Here is a 19,955-nt window from a genome sequence, read left to right as displayed (position 1 = left end):
GGCGGGGCTACCCTTAACCAATAAAACAGGAACTCTCTGCTGAGTGATATAACACCTCCCATAAGCCTGTACGACAAACGGTTCATGAGTTATGAAAGGGGGGCGTGGCTATGACTATATTTTTGCATTTACATATAATCAGGACTGGACCCTTATCATACCTGAGAAATTTGGGGCAGATCGAACTATGTACAGTTGAGTTAGGGTTAACCCACTCTCTGCTGAGTGATATGACACATCCCACAAGACTACTATAAACGGTTCATGAGATATGAAAGGGGGCGGGGCTAACGTCTTGGGGCGGGGCTATGAGTATATTTTTTCATATACATGTCATCAGTACTGGAGCAACATCATACCTGAGAGATTTGGGGCAGATCGGACTATGTACAGTTGAGTTACAATAACTGGCGAATGGCTCAAAATGGCCGCCACGCCACGGTCCGCTCGTTAAGTGAACACTCACCATTTTAATAACTTTTCATCCTCAAGGTCTTGAGATGGTCCTGACCAAATATCAACTCGATCTGATCAAATCTGTAGGAGGAGTTCGTTAAAGTACGCGGCCAATAAAACGCAAAAATTGGGAAAATCGTACATAAAATCCAATATGGCCGACTTCTGGGTGGGCGGAGCTAATGAAACCCAATGAGGAATATGTTTCAAATGATAATTTGGGGCAGATCGAACTATGTACAGTTGAGTTAGGGTTTACCCACTCTCTGCTGAGTGATATGACACATCCCACAAGACTCTACTATAAACGGTTCATGAGATATGAAAGGGGGCGGGGCTAACGTCTTGGGGCGGGGCTATGAGTATATTTTTTCATATACATGTCATCAGTACTGGAGCACCATCATACCTGAGAGATTTGGGGCAGATCGGACTATGTACAGTTGAGTTACAATAACTGGCGAATGGCTCAAAATGGCCGCCACGCCACGGTCCGCTCGTTAAGTGAACACTCACCATTTTAATATCTTTTCATCCTCAAGGTCTTGAGATGGTCCTGACCAAATATCAACTCGATCTGATCAAATCTGTAGGAGGAGTTCGTTAAAGTACGCGGCCTACAAAACCCCCCAGAAATGGGCGAAAAATGGGCAAAATCGCACATAAAATTCAATATGGCTGACTTCCTGTTGAGTTTTGGGCATACCTCCAAGAGGCTTTTTTGTTTCTCTCCACATCTTACATCTGTCTGCCAAATTTTGTACTTGTAGGTGAAACCGGAGCGCGGATATCAATTTTTCCATTTCATGGCGAATGGCTCAAAATGGCCGCCACGCCACGGTCAGGTCGTTAAGTGAAAACTCACGATTTTAATAAATTTTCATCCTCAAGGTCTTAAGATGGTCCTGACCAAATTTCAACTCGATCTGATTAAATCTGTAGGAGGAGTTCGTTAAAGTACGCGGCCTATAAAACGAAAAAAATGACATGAAATCCAATATGGCCGACTTCTGGGTGGGCGGGGCTAATGAAACCCAATGAGGAATATGTTTCAAATGATGAGTGGGATATGCATACCAAATTTCATGAATATCGGATCAACTTTGGCAAAGTTAAAATTTCAACGCGTTAGGGGGCGCTATAGAGCCGGCTAAACAGACTGAGCCTAATGGCTATACATTTACATAAAGTTCACAGGTGTCTATCATTTTGCCAAATTTCATGAGTTTTCGAGTACCTAAAGGTATGTTCAAAATCTAAAAGACATAAGGGGGCGCTAGAGAGCCAACATGCCACGCCCAAGCAAAATTTCACCACTAAAATAAAGTAATTACTAGTTTGGATGTGTGTGTAAAGTTTCATTATTTTTTGTGCATCCTAAAGTCTTCAAATATGCGTTCGTAAATTTTAAAATCACGCAGGAAGTCCAACATGGCTGACTTCCTGTTGGCCGAAGAAATCTCAAAATCATTTAATCCAGGTATGAGGGCGTGAGCAATGACATACTTGAATTTCGTGAAGATCGAAGAAACTTTCTCGGAAAAACTGCGTACGTTAGGGGGCGCTATGGAGCCCCCTGGAGAAACCCGAGCCCAGTCACTCCAGAACATTGAATTTCCCACCAGTTCTGACGTATACTCCACTTTTGGTGAGTTTTTGGGGATGGCTAAGGTCCCAAAAACGCGATCTCCCGGCAGAAAAATAATAATACTGACAAAAACAATAGGTTCCTTGCACTTCGTGCCAGGACACCGTTGGGTCCAGAATGATTAAGGATCTGGATAGATTTTCCACTGTGTTATAAACATGTGCTCTCTCTCTCTCTCTCTCTCTCTCTCTCTCTCTCTCTCTCTCTCTCTCTCTCTCTCTCTCTCTCTCTCTCTCTCTCTCTCTCTCTCTCTCTCTCTCTCTCTCTCTCTCTCTCTCTCTCTCTCTCTCTCTCTCTCTCTCTCTCTCTCTCTCTCTCTCTCTCTCTCTCTCTCTCTCTCTCTCTCTCTCTCTCTCTCTCTCTCCTGTTTCCATGTTGATCCATGTATTAGACGGAGCTCCTGAGGCCATGCTACTTTCACATTATGCTAGCTCTTCAACATCGTCCACCCTATCTTTAATAGCACGCAGTAGTCATAATTAAGCTTACATTAGTAGTCCTTACTCAAAATCATTAGTTCACCAATGATTTATTTTGAGTGTTACGTTTTCATGAAATGACTATTTTAAGTTAAACATACATAAACATACAGTATGTAACAAATACCATTATTTGCAGAGGGCAGCAATGGAGCTCCTCCTGCCTCACCTAGAGCTCCAATCACTCCACCAGAGGCGTTCACCTTGTAATTTTGAATGCAGGATAAACCGTGGCCTCTGTGTGTAACTGTGGTCGACTGTGTGTGTTGCAGGATAATGGCGAGGACTCCCATCGTATCTCTCCCAGCCCCGTGGTCCACGTCAGGGGTCTGTGTGAGGCCGTGGTGGAAGCAGACCTGATAGATGCCTTGGAGAAGTTTGGACCCATATGGTGAGATAGCAGCTAGTGTGAGTGTGTGCGATGGTTCAAGTATGAGTTTGTTGGTGTATGTGTGTGTACATGGGTGTAGTTTGTGTGTATGTTACATGAATGTATCAAGAGAACTGGATCCAGCGTTGGAGGCGGGGCCTCGTTGATTCCTATCAGAGTGTCTCAGTGGAGCATGAAGACTAAATGGCTCCAATTCCATCTGGAAAAGTACCCGGATCTTCTAGTGATCTTCCTCATCCATTGGGCCCATAGAGCAGGCGCAGTAGCGTCCGCTCGGTCACATGACTCGGTCACGGGGTCACAGCCGCCACGCCGTCGTCACGGTTTGTTAACTCCTCCTTCCAGCCCTCGCTCCAGCCTCGGTCTGGGTCTCACTCACATGAACGGAGGAAGGAAAATAACTCTGGATTCAGCTATAGTGCGTTTTACAACTTTTAGGACCTGATGATTTAAATAAGGACTATTAGAGTGTTCATACTGGGGAGTTGATCACCTCAAAATAAATGATTCTCTGAGTTACAGACGTCTCTTTCCCAATGGAAGTCTATGGGAAAAAGTATTTTTGGGCTCAATAGCATCACGTGACGGAAACGGAAGTTGTAGTACCGCCGTTTGACCACTACGAACATTAGGATCAACGACCGGTGCTCTTCCTGGAGGCTTGGTATGATATCCAGTTCTGGGTTGTGGGGTTCTGGAACTTACATGTATCCCAGCATGCATTAGCAATGTACACTATTAACAGGTCACCAGTCAATCACAAGCCTGTCAGATTTGTGCAGAACAAGAGGACACTTTCACACCTACGGGACGGTTTGAGTTCAATTCTCCTAACGTGAGTTCTAGCTGAGCTGAGCCAGTTATTACCTAGAATCTAGTAGCTGTCAGAGCAAACATACAGCCATGCCTCTGGTTTAAGCTTGGCTTATATGACAAGATTATCATTCAACACGAACGGTCCTCACATGTCCACGATAACATAACCATATTCAATTATGCCTGTTATGAATTCTGCACTATATCCAGTCTTTTTTTTCTCTTGCTGTCTCTTGCTGTCACCTTGTTATGTAGAATAAGACAACCAGTCAGGTGATTCAACAAGCCAATCAGATGTGGCTCCCCTTCCTATGTCACATGCAGGCTCATTAGAATATACCGCCCACAGCTGTAGGACTACCTTTGTTAAGGTGCACCATGTTTTACTCTCCAGCCAATCAGAGCAGACTGGGCTTCTTCAGGAGGGGGTCTTAAAGAGATAGGAGCTAAAATGAAGCGTTTCATACAGAGGGTGAATACAGGTATTAGCCATGCACCGATACAAGTATCAGGTATCTGGTCCAATACTGTGCTCATGTACTCGTGGTGGTAAAATAACTCTGATACAACCGCATCCGACACCACTTTACGGCACCTTGTTAATGTTAGCGAGTGTCCGGTCGAGAGAGAGTGTGTGATGATGAGTATGAAGTTAGCAGTAACCTTATAGCTGTGAACGTAGCAGTCCAGTGTTTGCACAATTTATTTGTTGGTGAATAAATGCTACAACTCCTCAAGACCCGTGAGGAGACCCACGCCATCTCGCCTGCCAGCCACCTGCTGATTAAAGTAAAGGGGTTAGTTAGCCCTGCAGTTAGCAGGCTCACCTAAGGTGGCAGGTAAGTGTTGCACTCATACTCGTACTGGGTTTGATCCCTAACAGGTATATTCAGACAGACATGAGCCTGATATGTCCCCTTTAATGTGTGCGTGTGTCCTCAGTTATGTGATGATGATGCCATTCAAGCGTCAGGCCCTGGTGGAGTTCTCTGCAGTAGAGAGCGCTGATCGCTGTGTGTCCTGTGGAGCCAAGGAGCCTGTTTACATCGCAGGTTTGATTCCCTGTTGTCATTGATAGGTTACACTTGCTTGTATGTAGCATACTGTGTGTCTTTATATCTTCATCCATCTGTTAATCAGGCCAACAGGCGTACTTTAACTACTCAACATCTAAGAGAATCACCAGACCGACCAACGCTGACAACCCCAACAGTGGCAACAAGGTCCTCCTGCTGTCCATACAGAACCCTCTCTACCCCATCACCACGGTACACACTCACACACACACACACACACACACACACACACACACACACTTATTTATATCATATCATTAGTGGATTTTTTCTAAAACTCATTATAAATACAATTATAAAGCACCTCTAATATATTCTGCAGGTATAATATACTTTTTCTATTGTGACATTGTGGGTCATAGAGCTGATTATCAGCATGATTTCACTACCTATAAGAGCTTGTCAGCTGCACTACGTCAACTCCCTCCCAGTTGATTTTTTATAACTATGTAGAAAAACACATTGAAAAGTCTAAACTGGAATTAGTGCCTCCGTCAACCAGTCACCTGTCAGTTTACATTTCTTTACCATATCCGACCAAAATGTCATCACTTCATCATTTTATCCTGTTAGACATTCAGTTTTAGACCATGTGCTACGTGCTGAACGTTTCTCACTCATGGCGACGGGAGTCAGGAACACAAGACTGGATCAGTGGTTTAGGAGGCCTTGCCTTGAGATACAGCTTGAGCCCTTCTGTGTGGAGTTAGCATGTTCACCCTGTGTTAGCGTGTTCTCCCCATGTTAGCATGTTCTCCCCGTGTTAGCGTGTTCTCCCCGTGTTAGCGTGGGTTCTCTCCGGGTTCTCAGGTTTCCTCCCACAGTCCAAAGACATGCAGGTTAGGTTCATTGTTGACTCTAAATGTCCCGTAGGTGTGAATGTGAGTGTGAATGGTTGTCTGTCTCTGTGTCAGCCCTGTGATAGTCTGGTGACCTGTCCAGGTTGGGCGGGGGGGCTGGAGCCGATCCCAGCTGACATTAGGCGAAGGCAGGCCCTGGACAGGTCTCCAGACCATCACAGGGCTGACATGGATAAGCAGTTACAGATGATGGATGGGTGGATGGGTGGATGGGTGGATGGGTGGATGGGTGGATGGGTGGATGGGTGGATGGTCTTGGGAAATCCAAAATGAATGAAGTTTAATTTGACCCACTGATGTTTTGGTGCTTCTCTGTTAACCATCTGAAGGTGTTGACCAAAATAAAAGGTTACTAGTTAGAACATCATCATGTTGGTTGGTTAGTGGTGGTTACATTCTTCAAGCTGTCTGGAAGCAATGACTGATTTGAGTGTCGGCATGTCTGAGGTACTTTTTGGAAAACACTCTCTTGATGTGTGTTTGCAGTATCTGATATAGAGTGATCGTTGTTTTTCTGAGTGTCAAACAAACAGCTGGATCCAAAACTAGTCAGTCAACAATATGAGTGTAAGAATGTTGAAAAAGAACTCATCAGTTCCCCCAAAAGAAGAGCTGAAGATGTTTCAACATGGAGTTCTATTTCTGTCTTACCAGCTACTGTACACTATCTTTAGCTTCTTCTGCAGCATCATTAACTTTGAGATTGTGTTGAATGTTGAATTTCTTTATTTTGTTCCAGGACGTCCTGTACACGGTGTGTAACCCCATCGGCAGTGTGCTGAGGATCGTCATCTTTAAAAGAAATGGAATCCAGGCCATGGTGGAGTATCCTGACTGCATGTGTGAACTTGTGTGTGTTTACATGCTGTTGGAATGTCCCGTGGCCGTTCCTTAACCCCCCCCCTCCTTCAGGTTTGAGTCAGTCCAGTGTGCTCAGAAGGCTAAGGCTGCTCTGAACGGAGCTGACATCTACGCTGGCTGCTGTACACTCAAGATTGAGTATGCAAGGGTAAGAGACACTAACTCCTTCTGTCAGGCTGATAGAGGCAAAGAAATAAATGAAATCATTGGTTCTTAGGAACGCTGTGAACTGTTCAATAGAGTAATCAAGTCCAGTAAACAACAGCTTGAATACATTCCCCAACCCCATCTCACTTCTAACTCATCAAATACCAACGCTTTAGTTTCGTTGCCTAAACTTGACCAAGTAAACCTACTTAGGAAGATTACTTTGAAAAGACACGATGCATGTAACGAGGGGAACCTGACACATCCAGACTGATGCTAGAGGGGAACCTGACACATCCAGACTGATGCTAGAGGGGAACCTGACACATCCAGACTGATGCTAGAGGGGAACCTGACACATCCAGACCGATGCTAAAGGGGAACTTTACACATCCAGACTGATGCTAGAGGGGAACCTTACACATCCAGACTGATGCTAGAGGGGAACCTGACACATCCAGACTGATGCTAGAGGGGAACCTGACACATCCAGACCGATGCTAAAGGGGAACTTTACACATCCAGACTGATGCTAGAGGGGAACCTTACACATCCAGACTGATGCTGGAGGGGAACCTGACACATCCAGTCTGATGCTGGAGGGGAACCTGACACATCCAGACCGATGCTAAAGGGGAACCTGACACATCCAGACCGATGCTAAAGGGGAACCTGACACATCCAGTCTGATGCTGGAGGGGAACCTGACACATCCAGACTGATGCTAGAGGGGAACTTTACACATCCAGACTGATGCTAGAGCAGAACCTGACACATCCAGACTGATGCTAGAGGGGAACTTTACACATCCAGACTGATGCTAGAGGGGAACTTTACACATCCAGACTGATGCTAGAGGGGAACCTGACACATCCAGTCTGATGCTGGAGGGGAACTTTACACATCCAGACTGATGCTAGAGGGGAACCTGACACATCCTGACCGATGCTAGAGGGGAACCTGACACATCCAGACTGATGCTAGAGGGGAACCTGACACATCCAGACCGATGCTAGAGGGGAACCTGACACATTCAGACTGATGCTAGAGGGGAACCTGACACATCCAGACTGATGCTAGAGGGGAACCTGACACATCCAGACTGATGCTAGAGGGGAACCTGACACATCCAGACTGATGCTAGAGGGGAACCTGACACATCCAGACTGATGCTAGAGGGGAACCTGACACATCCAGACCGATGCTAAAGGGGAACCTGACACATTCAGACCGATGCTAGAGGGGAACCTGACACATCCAGACTGATGCTAGAGGGGAACCTGACACATTCAGACCGATGCTAGAGGGGAACCTGACACATCCAGACCGATGCTAGAGGGGAACCTGACACATTCAGACCGATGCTAGAGGGGAACCTGACACATCCAGACCGATGCTAGAGGGGAACCTGACACATCCAGACCGATGCTAGAGGGGAACCTGACACATCCAGACCGATGCTAGAGGGGAACCTACAGTAGAGCATCATGGTTTGAAGCGTAGCTAATGTAGAAACAGTTTTCAAACTTGTCACTGGTGAGTTTATTTTGTTCTTTTTGTAATCTTTAGTATAAGAGGCAGTGATAGCCTAATAAAATCTTTCTTCCAGATATTACCTGTTCTGACCACGGAATAAGTCTGAATCTGAACATAATACAAACGTGCCTCTGGACTTTTGATAAGAGCCCTATTGTGATGACTCTATTGGCAAAAGAATCCAAAATGTGAAGCTCAGATCTAAAAAGTAATATGTGATTCTCTTTCACTTGGTTTTACGTGTCATCATACAACAGATTGCCTGTGCAGCCTTCTCTCTCTCTCTCTCTGTGTCTCTCTGGTGACAGTATGGTAAAGTTAAGGTAACTAAAACCACTTGGTTCAGGGTAGAGAGTAGAGATGTCACGAGAACCGGTACTTCGGTACCAAGTCGATGCCAAAATTCTAAAAACGTGACGGTACTCGTTTTCTACAGTACCAAAGGTACCGTACGATGCCTCCGAAATAAACACCCACCAAGCGCCAAATGGGGCTGCTTCTCTCCTCTGCTCACTGTGTCAGAGTTTGACACACACACACATACACACACACACACACACACACACACAAATAACATCGCCATGCAGCAGCGAGATCCAGAGATGCAGAGATCCTCTATGTTGAGAAGAGGACTCACTCGTGGAGGAAAAAACTGAACTGAACAAACTGAATTTCTATCTTTTGTTGCTTATTGCTAAATCTCTGAAAAGTATTTTTTTTTTTTTTTTATTGAACTCTGGACTCTTTATTTCCGGTGAATGTTATTGGGACTTGCATTTGATTATCTTACACTTAACTCCCCAGATCCACTTAGTTTGAACCAATCCAACAGTATCCAATCAAGTTTCAGGAGAAAACCATGAAGAACTGACGTTATGTTACTGAGCACCAGATGGATCCAGTTGCTCTGCTTTTAAAATGACGTTACATTTGATGAAGAGCTCATATGGCTTGTCTAGGACTGGAGACCTGAGTTGGGACTTGAGTCACAGACTTGAGTCTTACTTGTGACTTACAAAACAATGACTTGGTCCCACCTCTGGTAGCCTATACCCAGTGAAATGTCAGTGTACCCATGTCAGTGAATTTAAACTACTGTTTGCAATCTGAGGATATATATAGACACATGTACACATTACATGGGATTTATTGTTTATTGTTTGTTTTTTACCGTGGTATCGAATTTGGCATCGAGAATCGTTGAAATTCACTGGTATTGGTATCGACTACTAGATTTCTGGTATCGTGACATCCCTAGTAGAGAGAGAATGTGGTTATGGTGTAAATAGTAAATAGATTGAAAACGCTGAGTTCCTCTTTACCGTTCGTTTTAGTTTGAGATGATGAAATCAGACCGCCGGTACTATGCTGAAATAAAACATGAGATTTTTTTTCTTTGCAGAAATCCAGTTTGGATTTTCAATTTGCTAGTCAGGTGTTCCACATGTTATTAGCCACATACCTACATATTTCTATTTGAGAACCCTGAAGGTTTTGGGTATGAGCACTGAGCAGGACTCTCTTCTGAGGTCTTGAAAATAGCATTAAAATAGCATAAGTTGACTCGCCGCTGGGCCTAAGTTGACTCGCCGCTGGGCCTAAATTGACTCGCCGCTGGGCCTAAGTTGACTCGCCACTGGGCCTAAGTTGACTCGCCGCTGGGCCTAAATTGACTCGCCGCTGGGCCTAAGTTCACTCACCGCTGGGCCTAAGTTCACTCGCCGCTGGGCCTAAGTTGACTCGCCGTTGGGCTTCAGTTGACTCGCCGCTGGGCCTAAGTTGGGCCTAAGTTGACTCGCCGCTTGGCAAAGTTGACTTGCCGCTGGGCCTAAGTTGGGCCTAAGTTCAATCACCGCTGGGCCTAAGTTGACTCGCCGCTGGGCATAAGTTGACTCGCCGTTGGGCTTCAGTTGACTCGCCGCTGGGCCTAAGTTGGGCCTAAGTTGACTCACCGCTTGGCAAAGTTGACTTGCCGCTGGGCCTAAATTGGGCCTAAGTTGACTCGCCGCTGGGCCTCAGCATCAGGAGTATTTTTAATTGTATTTTTAAGATGTTTTAAAAACTAAAATGTGTTATACAAGTAGCAAACTCCTTCAAGGAATAACTCGTAGTACGTAGGTTGTGAGCATAACGTTCGTGAGTGTGTGGTCGAGCGTGAGAGCGTGTGTGAGACGGTGAGTTTGAAGATATCAGTAACATTATATCTGTGAACATAGCAGTGCAGTGTGTGGACAATACAGGCTGCTTGTTGTGAATAAATGCTACAACTCCTCAAGACACAAGCCAAGTTCCCCTGTCCTGACTGCAACCTGCTGATTAAAGTGAAGGAGGTTAGCCCCGAAGCTAGCGACAACTTCGGCCCAGACTCTCTAAGGTGGGCTGACCTTTTAAGGTGGACCAGCTATTCTCCTTTTAGTGACAAGCCGCTCCTCCGAGTTTTGCTCAGCATCAAATACTGTAATTTATTACACAGCTGTGTTGAATACTCGATTCTAATTGGTTAATTACGGCGTTCTGTATAACAGACTGTTGCTATGACCGTTGCTATGTATAACAGACCGTTGCTATGTATAGCAGACCGTTGCTATGTATGACAGACCGTTGCTATGTATAGCAGACCGTTGCTATGTATAGCAGACCGTTGCTATGTATGACAGACCGTTGCTATGTATGACAGACCGTTGCTATGTATAGCAGACCGTTGCTATGTATGACAGACCGTTGCTATGTATAGCAGACCGTTGCTATGTATAGCAGACCGTTGCTATGTATAACAGACCGTTGCTATGGACCCAGCTCTGATGTCGGACTCTGGAGGACCGTTTTTGTGTCAAAATATTGATTTCTTCAGTAAGTAGCCGTGTAATAAGCGGGATAATGTACAGCTAACGAGGCATTGTTGTGAAAGAATCCCTGACAGGGGTCGCGTCGGGGTGCAGCATCACCCTGTCGGGGAGTGAAATGTCAGGAAGGTGTGAAAGTCTTACAGTGTGGATTGTCAGAGATATTATTTATGTATATAGTGAATAAAAGTGGACCAAGAATGCCGCTCCTGTATATCTTTGATCCATTTAACTGGATCTTTCTGTCAACAGCCAACACGTCTGAACGTGATAAAGAACGACAACGAGAGCTGGGACTACACTAAACCATACCTGGTCAGACGAGGTAAGACACACACAGTCTCCCTCTTTCTCTTGTGTCTGACTATGACCTCTGGACCGTCTGGGGTCACCCTTCTTGTTCACCTCCTGTGATGTGGAAGGTTGGACTCTGTTTTCAGTCTGATATCTTTGTAGTGGCACATTTCCCTCCGCTGCAGTGGTCTGGGTACACGTTACGGTCACGCCAGTAGATGAAAATGGTCAGTCATTTGTGAAACTGTCCAGATCTTCAGTCATTTTGGATTCAGAGTGTAGTCATAAAGAGTTTGGACTGTAGACCTCCATCACACCAAGACTCCTCCGCCTCCCGCCTCTCCATCTCCAATCGAAACACTCTCACACCAGCCAATCACAAGCCTGCACTTCCGCTTACCTTGAGGGGAGAGAGAGAACAGAGAAAAAGGGATGGACGTCAGGCTGACCATGCACTGCAGCTTTCTTCCATCTTCACTTCTGCAACCCAGCACAAAGAGAAAGAGATGGATCTCACTCCTCCTGACCGCCATGCAGCTGCTGCTTCAACATGCCCAGGAGGCCACAGCCCCACCTCTGTCTGCAGGACTCCAGTAGCTCTTCCTCCCATCTATCTGCTCCTCTGTCTGGAGACGTAGTCTTACATGGCCTGATGTCTGGTCCACACGGTGCCTGACGCTCTGTCACACTTACTGCCTGTTTAACCTGTAAAACCATACATACATTTAACATTACAATCACAGTAGACCATATTCAGGGCCCTTCAACGTACATTTGATCTGGGATTAAGCTCCATATTTAGTTTTAGGATTGACTGGTGTACAAGAGTGCTTCAGTCTAACCCATTTAAATCGTGGAACCCTGTATCTCCGATTTGATGGTAACAATTTGTATTCACTGTTCAAAACATGGTTGGGGTCAGTGACGATGGTATTAGCCAGCCTTAATATGTTATAAAGGCTGATTCATAGAATTTCTCAAGGGGTTGACCTACAATCTTTGAGCAGGTTTTCAAAGCTCAACATTGTGGACCAGACATGTTGACAGTCATGTAAGTCTACAGTATAATGTGATCAAATATATATTAGGGGTGTAACGATACGTTTTTACTACAATTTGATTTCCATGGTTCCGATAGATTCAAGGACAATATCTGGCTCATCTAGAGCGATACGATCCGATACGATTCAATGATTTGAAATGGATACAGAAAGTTTTTTTGCCAAAGATTCAGTCAGTGTGACTGAAATAAATATGTGATACTGGACAGAGCAGGTCAGGATTCTTCAAAGTTTTTCTTGTGACGGAATCAGGGATAAATTAATTATGGATATAAACAAGTAAACAACGATTAATGGCAAATACATACAGCTTTTATTAGAAAATAATAAAAAGTGCAACTGCAGGACCTGCTGCTTCAGTTCTCCAGATACAAGGCAGTGCAATATTTAACACTACATATAATAAGCCAACTTCTATTCAGTATAGTATTCTAGTGATCAACAGCTTGGGACAGAATCATTCCTCTACAAACGCTGTTTAAATAATCTGCTGATAGTAATCCAGTAGTCCACCTACAGGGTTCATTTGGGCTCTTTTCATACATCTGGAGAAACATCTGGAGGAACATGTTAAAACTACGTCAGACTGCCGTTAGCTGAGTTTCTGTTTTGTTTTTTACTTTACTCCCGTCGTGATAATTCACCTCGTGGACCGTCTGCTCTCCGGCTGGATATGTGAGGCTGATGATGCGTGCACGTAGATATCATGACAGGGAAAGGAAAGGAATTTTCTCTGAATGAAACAACGTCAGCGCACGGGGAAAGCTCCGGTGGGTGAAGCCGCCCTCGTCAGGTGATCGATAACACCTGAAACTCTGCCGACCGGCTCCTCTGCACCGCAGCGCCGGCAGCTCATGCAGACCGACGCCCCTCTCCCTCCACGCCGCTACCGGCTGAGAGAGCGAGGAGTCTAGTGCGCCGTTCGTCCGCATGCACGGCATTGATGCGTGCTCGCGCTGCAGAGGGCAGAGCTGGCAAGCTGGCGCATGTCTGGAAAGTGAACCGGAGTAACGTTTAACATCAAAAGTGCTAAAAACACTTAAACTTATAACATTTGTCGTCCTTAAATACAAGGTGCAAATCCTCCCGTGAAGGACAACTTGAAGAGTACCTATGGATGTAGTTGGATGGTAGGAATATAAATGGATACATGGATGTAGTAGATGAATCAGTACACCCATAGTATATATTCTAGTAAAGTCTGGCCTAAGCTCTTCTCTCTGTCATCAGAATTAGGGATGTCACAATGTCAAGTTTTCATTAGACCTTTATTGTGGCAAAAAATATCTATATAATAATGATAACATCTCCATACTATAAATAACATAATATTAAGAGCCATCATTGAAATATTATTTTAAATTAAAGGACCAACATGTAATAAATTTACTGTAATAAATCATAAAATGACCATAATACTGTGTGTCATCAGAGATTCAGGAAACATTAACTGAAATACTGGCTTCTCTGACAACAATGCTTCACTCCATGGCCCGTTCCAACACCTCGTTGTTCCATATGAACAGACAATACACAGCCTTCTGTAGCCATGGAAACAAGCTAACGGACTGGATCAACAGAGAGAACGTTAATGTTAGATTCTACTTCTATTCTCATCTCTCTGTGGTTCGTGTGCAGCTGGTTATCAAGGCAGCCAGTATGTGAGACTCCCAGCTGCTGAATTGATTCTCCTGCAGACGTTTCCTGTTGTTCTGCAGTCAGAACAGACAGATCCGTACGTGCGTTCATCTCAGTCCCTGTAACATCCAACATTACATCACTACTCTTTGTACAATCTGAGCCGCTGTCTGCCACAAATCTTCATCATGTAAACTATTCATTAAAAATCAACAGTGTTTTTGAGAATCGATACAGCATCACAACATAACATCATCTATCATATGATAACATAAGATTAATATGTTCTTCCACCCCTAGTGAAGACCAGTACATCGTGACAGCCCTGATCTAAGGCCCTGGTTCCAGTAGCTGTACGTTCACACATGTGCATCGATGTCACTAAATGGAGCTCTTACAGGATGTTGGCTGGTGTATTTCTGATAGAAAGATTCACTGGAACGTATCAGTGACGTATTTAAAACCAGGCCAAACAACACTCCTAATATAATATGCCCAATGACACACAGTGTTATCTATGCACGCTCCTCTGTACTGTATGTGTGTGTGTAGCTGAGAACTATGTCTGATGATGAGATTAATGTTGGGATCAGTTCATTCTTCAATCTATTCATGAAATCAATCTGACTCTCAGAAAACATCTAAAGCTTCATAATAGTCAAACTATTCTAAAGTGAATCAGGACTGTCCTGTTGGTAAGGAGTAAGGATGGTCCAGAGAAAGATATCTCCAACTCCTACTGATCCCAGATCAGATAGTCATGGTCCAGAGAGTAGGATCATAATCTTTTGGTGGCACCTTGACCTTTCACCAACATTTAATTAAGGATATTTGTATATCAATGACTCACCCGTGTTACCTTCAACTCTTGAAGAGAACTTCTCTCCTGCGTCCACGTTGAACGGAGAATCAAAAACAGAGAAAAGTTTTGATGAATTGAAGTAAATATGGAGAAAACCTATATTATATAGTTATATGTTTATAAACTGTCACAGAGTAATACAGGTCTCATTGATCCAGTCAGATTCTCACTACTTCCCAAACACATACATCTAAAACCTGACTATTAAAACACGTCACACTTCATGAGTAAGTGTTTAAATAGTGAGTCCATAGAGAGAAACAACAGGGGGATTCATTGATATACAAATGGCCCTTTAATGATGGTCACATTTAAATAGTTTAACTCTTTTCTAGCACCAAACCTTACATAATTAGCTTTAAAGGTGCCCTGTGGAGTTCTATTCACATTCAGTGTTACTCACCAAATTACACTGTGTGTACGCCCAGTTATATATATATATATATATATATATATATATATATATATATATATATATATATATATATATATATATATATTATAATTATTCAACACTGATTCCATTTATGTGTACTAGCTTGTAGTCTTCTTCTTCCCTGCGTATCTTGGCGTGTTACCATTGAGGTTACCGTTAAGGTCACCATTGAGGTTACCGTTGAGGTTACCGTTAAGGTCACCGTTGAGGTTACCGTTAAGGTCACCGTTGAGGTTACCGTTAAGGTCACCGTTGAGGTTACCCTTAGGGTTACTGTTAAGGTTACCGTTGAGGTCACCGTTGAGGTTACTTTTAAAGTTACCGTTAAGATTACCGTTGATGTCACCATTGAGGTTACCGTTAAGGTTACCGTAAGGGTTACCGTTGAGGTTACCCTTGAGGTCACCATTGAAGATACCGTTGAGGTTACCACTGAGTAAAGGATACCACTGAGTATAGGTTACCCTTGAGGATACCGTTGAGGATAGGTTACCGTTGAGGTTACCGTTGAGTATACCATTGAGGTTACCGTTGAGTCTAACGTTGAGGTTACCGTTGAGGTCACCGTTGGGGCTAGCGTTGAGGTTACAGTTGAGGTTACCATTGAGGTTACCGTTGAGGTTACCGTTGAGGATACAGTTGAGAATACCGCTGAGGTTACCGTTGAGGATACCGCTGAGTTTAACGTTGAGGTTACCGTAAAGGTCACCGTTGAGGTTACCGTTAAGGTCACCGTTGAGGTTACCCTTAAGGTTACTGTTAGGGTTACCGTTGAGGTTACCGTTAAGATTACCGCTGAGGTCACCGTTGAGGTCACCGTTAAGGTTACCGTTAGGGTAACCGTTAAGGTTACTGTTGAGGTCACCGTTGAGGTTACTTTTAGGGTTACCGTTAAGGTTACCGTTAAGGTTACCGTTAAGATTACCGTTGATGTCACCGTGGAGGTTACCACTGAGTAAAGGGTACCACTGAGTATAGGTTACCCTTGAGGATACCGTTGAGGATACTGTTGATGTTACCGTTGAGTATACCGTTGAGGTTACCACTGAGTTTAATGTTGAGGTTACCGTTGAGGTTACAGTTGAGGTTACCGTTAAGGTCACCATTGAGGTTACCGTTAAGGTTACCGTTGAGGCTACTGTTGAGAATACCGTTGAGGTTACCATTGAGGTTACCGTTGAGGATACCGTTGAGAATATCGCTGAGGTTACCATTGAGGATACCGTTGAGTTTAACGTTGAGGTTACCGTTAAGGTTACCGTTGAGGTTACTGTTAGGGTTACCGTTGAGGTTACAGTTTAGGTTACCGTTAAGGTTACTATTGAGGTTACCGTTAAGGTTACCGTTGAGGTTACCGTTTAGGATACCGTTGAGGTTACCGTTGAGAATACCGTTGAGGTTACCGTTGAGGATACCGCTGAGGTTACCGTTGAGGATACCGTTAGGGTTACCATTGAGGTTACAGTTGAGGTTACCGTTAAGGTTACCATCGAGGTTACCGTTGAGAATACCGTTGAGGTTACCGTTGAGGATACCGCTGAGGTTACCGTTGAGGATACCGTTGAGGTTACCGTTAAGGTCACCGTTAAGGTTACTGTTAAGGTCATCGTTGAGGTTACTTTTAGGGTTACCGTTAAGATAACCGTTGATGTCACCGTTGAGGTTACCGTTAAGGTTACCGTTACTGTTGAGGTTACCGTTAGGGTTACCGTTGAGGTCACCGTTGAGGTTACCACTGAGTAAAGGATACTACTGAGTATAGGTTACCCTTGAGGATACCGTTGAGGATAGGTTACTGTTGAGAATACCATTGAGGTTACTGTTGAGGTCACCGTTGAGGTTGATTTTAGGGTAACCGTTGAGATTACAGTTGAGGTTACCGTTAAGGTTACTATTGAGGTTGCCGTTAAGGTTACCGTTGAGGTTACCGTTGAGGATACCGTTGAGGTTACCATTGAGGATACCATTGAGGATACTGTTGAGAATACCGCTGAGGTTACCGTTGAGGATACCGTTGAGTTTAACGTTGAGGTTACTGTTAGGGTTACCGTTGAGGATACCGCTGAGGTTACCGTTGAGGATACCGTTGAGGTTACCGTTAAGGTTACTGTTGAGGTCACCGTTGAGGTTGATTTTAGGGTAACCGTTGAGATTACAGTTGAGGTTACCGTTAAGGTTACCATTGAGGTTACCGTTGAGGTTACCGTTGAGGTTACCGTTGAGGTTACCGTTGAGGTTACCGTTGAGGTTACCGTTGAGGATACCGTTGAGAATACCGCTGAGGTTACCGTTGAGGATACCGTTGAGTTTAACGTTGAGGTTACCGCTGAGGTTACCGTTGAGGTTACCGTTAGGGTTACCGTTGAGGTTACCGTTAAGGTTACCGTTGAGGTTACTGTTTAGGTTACCGGTGAGGTTACCGTCGAGGTTGCCGTCGAGGTTACCGTTAAGCCTGGGGGGATCACTAATGCAGCCGTCTTGCTTCTAAACGATTCATGAAATGATTGATAGCATTGTGAACTGGTCCCAACTCTGTTATAGATGAAATATTCAAAAAATAAATTCATATCTACAGTTGTATGTATTTTCAATGGAGGCACATTGCAGGGACACAGACAGGGAAGTGAACATTGTCTCTGAGTGGGAATCACTGGTCACAGTTTATGAGGAACTAAAGTTCATTACAGACAAAGGAGGGGATGATAAACTGTATATTCTCTCAAAGTGAGACACTCTGGGGGATATTTACTAATGCCAGGAGTCCCACCGGGACACCGATACTTTAGCTTGATTTCACCTGTTTATATCACCACCTCAACGCCACACTATGTTATGCTTTAAGTAGGACACCAGCATATACAGATACACTACCACTGCATGTCCAACTTTGAGCTGCATCTTTGAATGAACGCTGCTATATACTGTATATACTGTACATACTGTAAATGTTTTTATAGAAGTGCAAAGCTGAAGGCCAAACATGAGAACCATGATATACTTGAGTGGGCTGTCTTTGCAGAGGTAAATCCAGCTAACAAAGGTTGTTATAACCTGATATAGAATGCCAGCATATGTGTCCCAGATGCATTGACCTATGCATAACAATAATAATAATAATAATAATAATAATAATAATAATCTAGGGTCCAAGGACTAGTATTAGGATGTGGCTTTACTCCTTCCTGGTATAATCCAGACATTCAATGAGTCTAAGTCACATATTTTGACACGGAGTGTAAAAGAAAGAATTCTCTGCTGCTGAATTGTAAATATTAGGGCTGTCAATCAATTCAAATATTTAATCACCATTAACTGCATGATTGTCCAGTTAATTGCAATTAATAGCAAATTTATCACACATTTTTCTGCTTTTTTATTATAATTTAGTAGAAGTATTTAATACTCTTATCAACATGGGAGTGGGCAAATATGTATATATTTATTATATCAATTAACAACACAAAACAATGACAGATATTGTCCAGAAAGCCTGCCAGTCAGCCTGCCAGTTAGCCTGACATTTAGACTGCCATTTAGCCTGACAGTTAGCCTGACAGTTAGCCTGATATTTAGCCTGACAGTTAGCCTGCCATTTAGCCTGACAGTTAGACTGCCATTTAGCCTGACAGTTAGACTGCCATTTAGCCTGACAGTTAGTCTGACAGTTAGCCTGATATTTAGCCTGACAGTTAGCCTGCCAGTTAGCCTGCCATTTAGCCTGACAGTTAGCCTGACAGTTAGCCTGCCATTTAGCCTGACAGTTAGCCTGCCAGTTAGCCTGCCCCGGACCATGTTAGTTTAGTTTAAGTTTAGTCCAAGTTGCCATGGTAACTGAGCTTGAACTATGTTGAATTTACTTTATGAAACCAAATCAACTGAAAATGAGTCGGACTAGTCTGAATAAGTCCGGTCGTACTCCAGATGATCTGGAACAGCTTGCCGGTGTAAAGAAGAGAAGGTTACTAAAGTAAAGTTACTGTTATATCTTGATATATCTTGATATATCTGGGCCGTGTCGGAAGATTTAAATAATGAATTGAGACACCGTGCTGTGTTAGCTACACACGTAGGCAAAATTGTTGGTACCCTTCCGTTAAAGAAAGAAAAACCCACAATGGTCACTGAAATAACTTGAAACTGACAAAAGTAATAATAAATAAAAATTTACTGAAAATGAACTAATGAAAATCAGATATTGTTTTTGAATTATGGTTCAGCAGAATCATTTTAAAAAACAAACTAATGAAACTGGTCTGGACAAAAATGATGGTACCCTTAACTTAATATTTTATTGCACAACCTTTTGAGGCAATCACTGCAAACAAGCGATTTCTGTAACTCTCAATGAGACTTCTGCACCTGTCGACAGGTATGTTGGCCCACTCCTCGTGAGCAAACTGCTCCAGCTGTCTCAGGTTTGAAGGGTGCCTTCTCCAGACTGCATGTTTCAGCTCCTTCCACAGATGTTCAATAGGATTTAGATCAGGGCTCATAGAAGGCCACTTCAGAATAGTCCAATGTTTTGTTTTTAGCTGTGTTTTGGGTCATTAT

At 43.8% G+C, this 19,955-nt stretch overlaps 1 protein-coding gene across 1 annotated transcript in view; it reads left to right on the top strand.

The window, feature by feature from the left end:
* The window catches only part of LOC141773619 (heterogeneous nuclear ribonucleoprotein L-like), a 70,420-nt gene that overhangs the window by 31,427 nt on the left and 19,038 nt on the right, over positions 1–19,955 (top strand). Inside the window, exons 2-7 of the mRNA XM_074645478.1 lie at positions 2,856–2,974; positions 4,733–4,842; positions 4,931–5,058; positions 6,466–6,551; positions 6,639–6,735; positions 11,366–11,438. Of these exons, the coding sequence (XP_074501579.1) occupies positions 2,856–2,974; positions 4,733–4,842; positions 4,931–5,058; positions 6,466–6,551; positions 6,639–6,735; positions 11,366–11,438 (613 nt within the window). The remainder of the gene's footprint in view (positions 1–2,855; positions 2,975–4,732; positions 4,843–4,930; positions 5,059–6,465; positions 6,552–6,638; positions 6,736–11,365; positions 11,439–19,955) is intronic.

This window comes from Sebastes fasciatus, chromosome 9, assembly GCF_043250625.1.
Source record: "Sebastes fasciatus isolate fSebFas1 chromosome 9, fSebFas1.pri, whole genome shotgun sequence".
Classification (NCBI taxonomy): domain Eukaryota; kingdom Metazoa; phylum Chordata; class Actinopteri; order Perciformes; family Sebastidae; genus Sebastes; species Sebastes fasciatus.
This window is presented reverse-complemented; position numbering and strand designations above follow the sequence as displayed.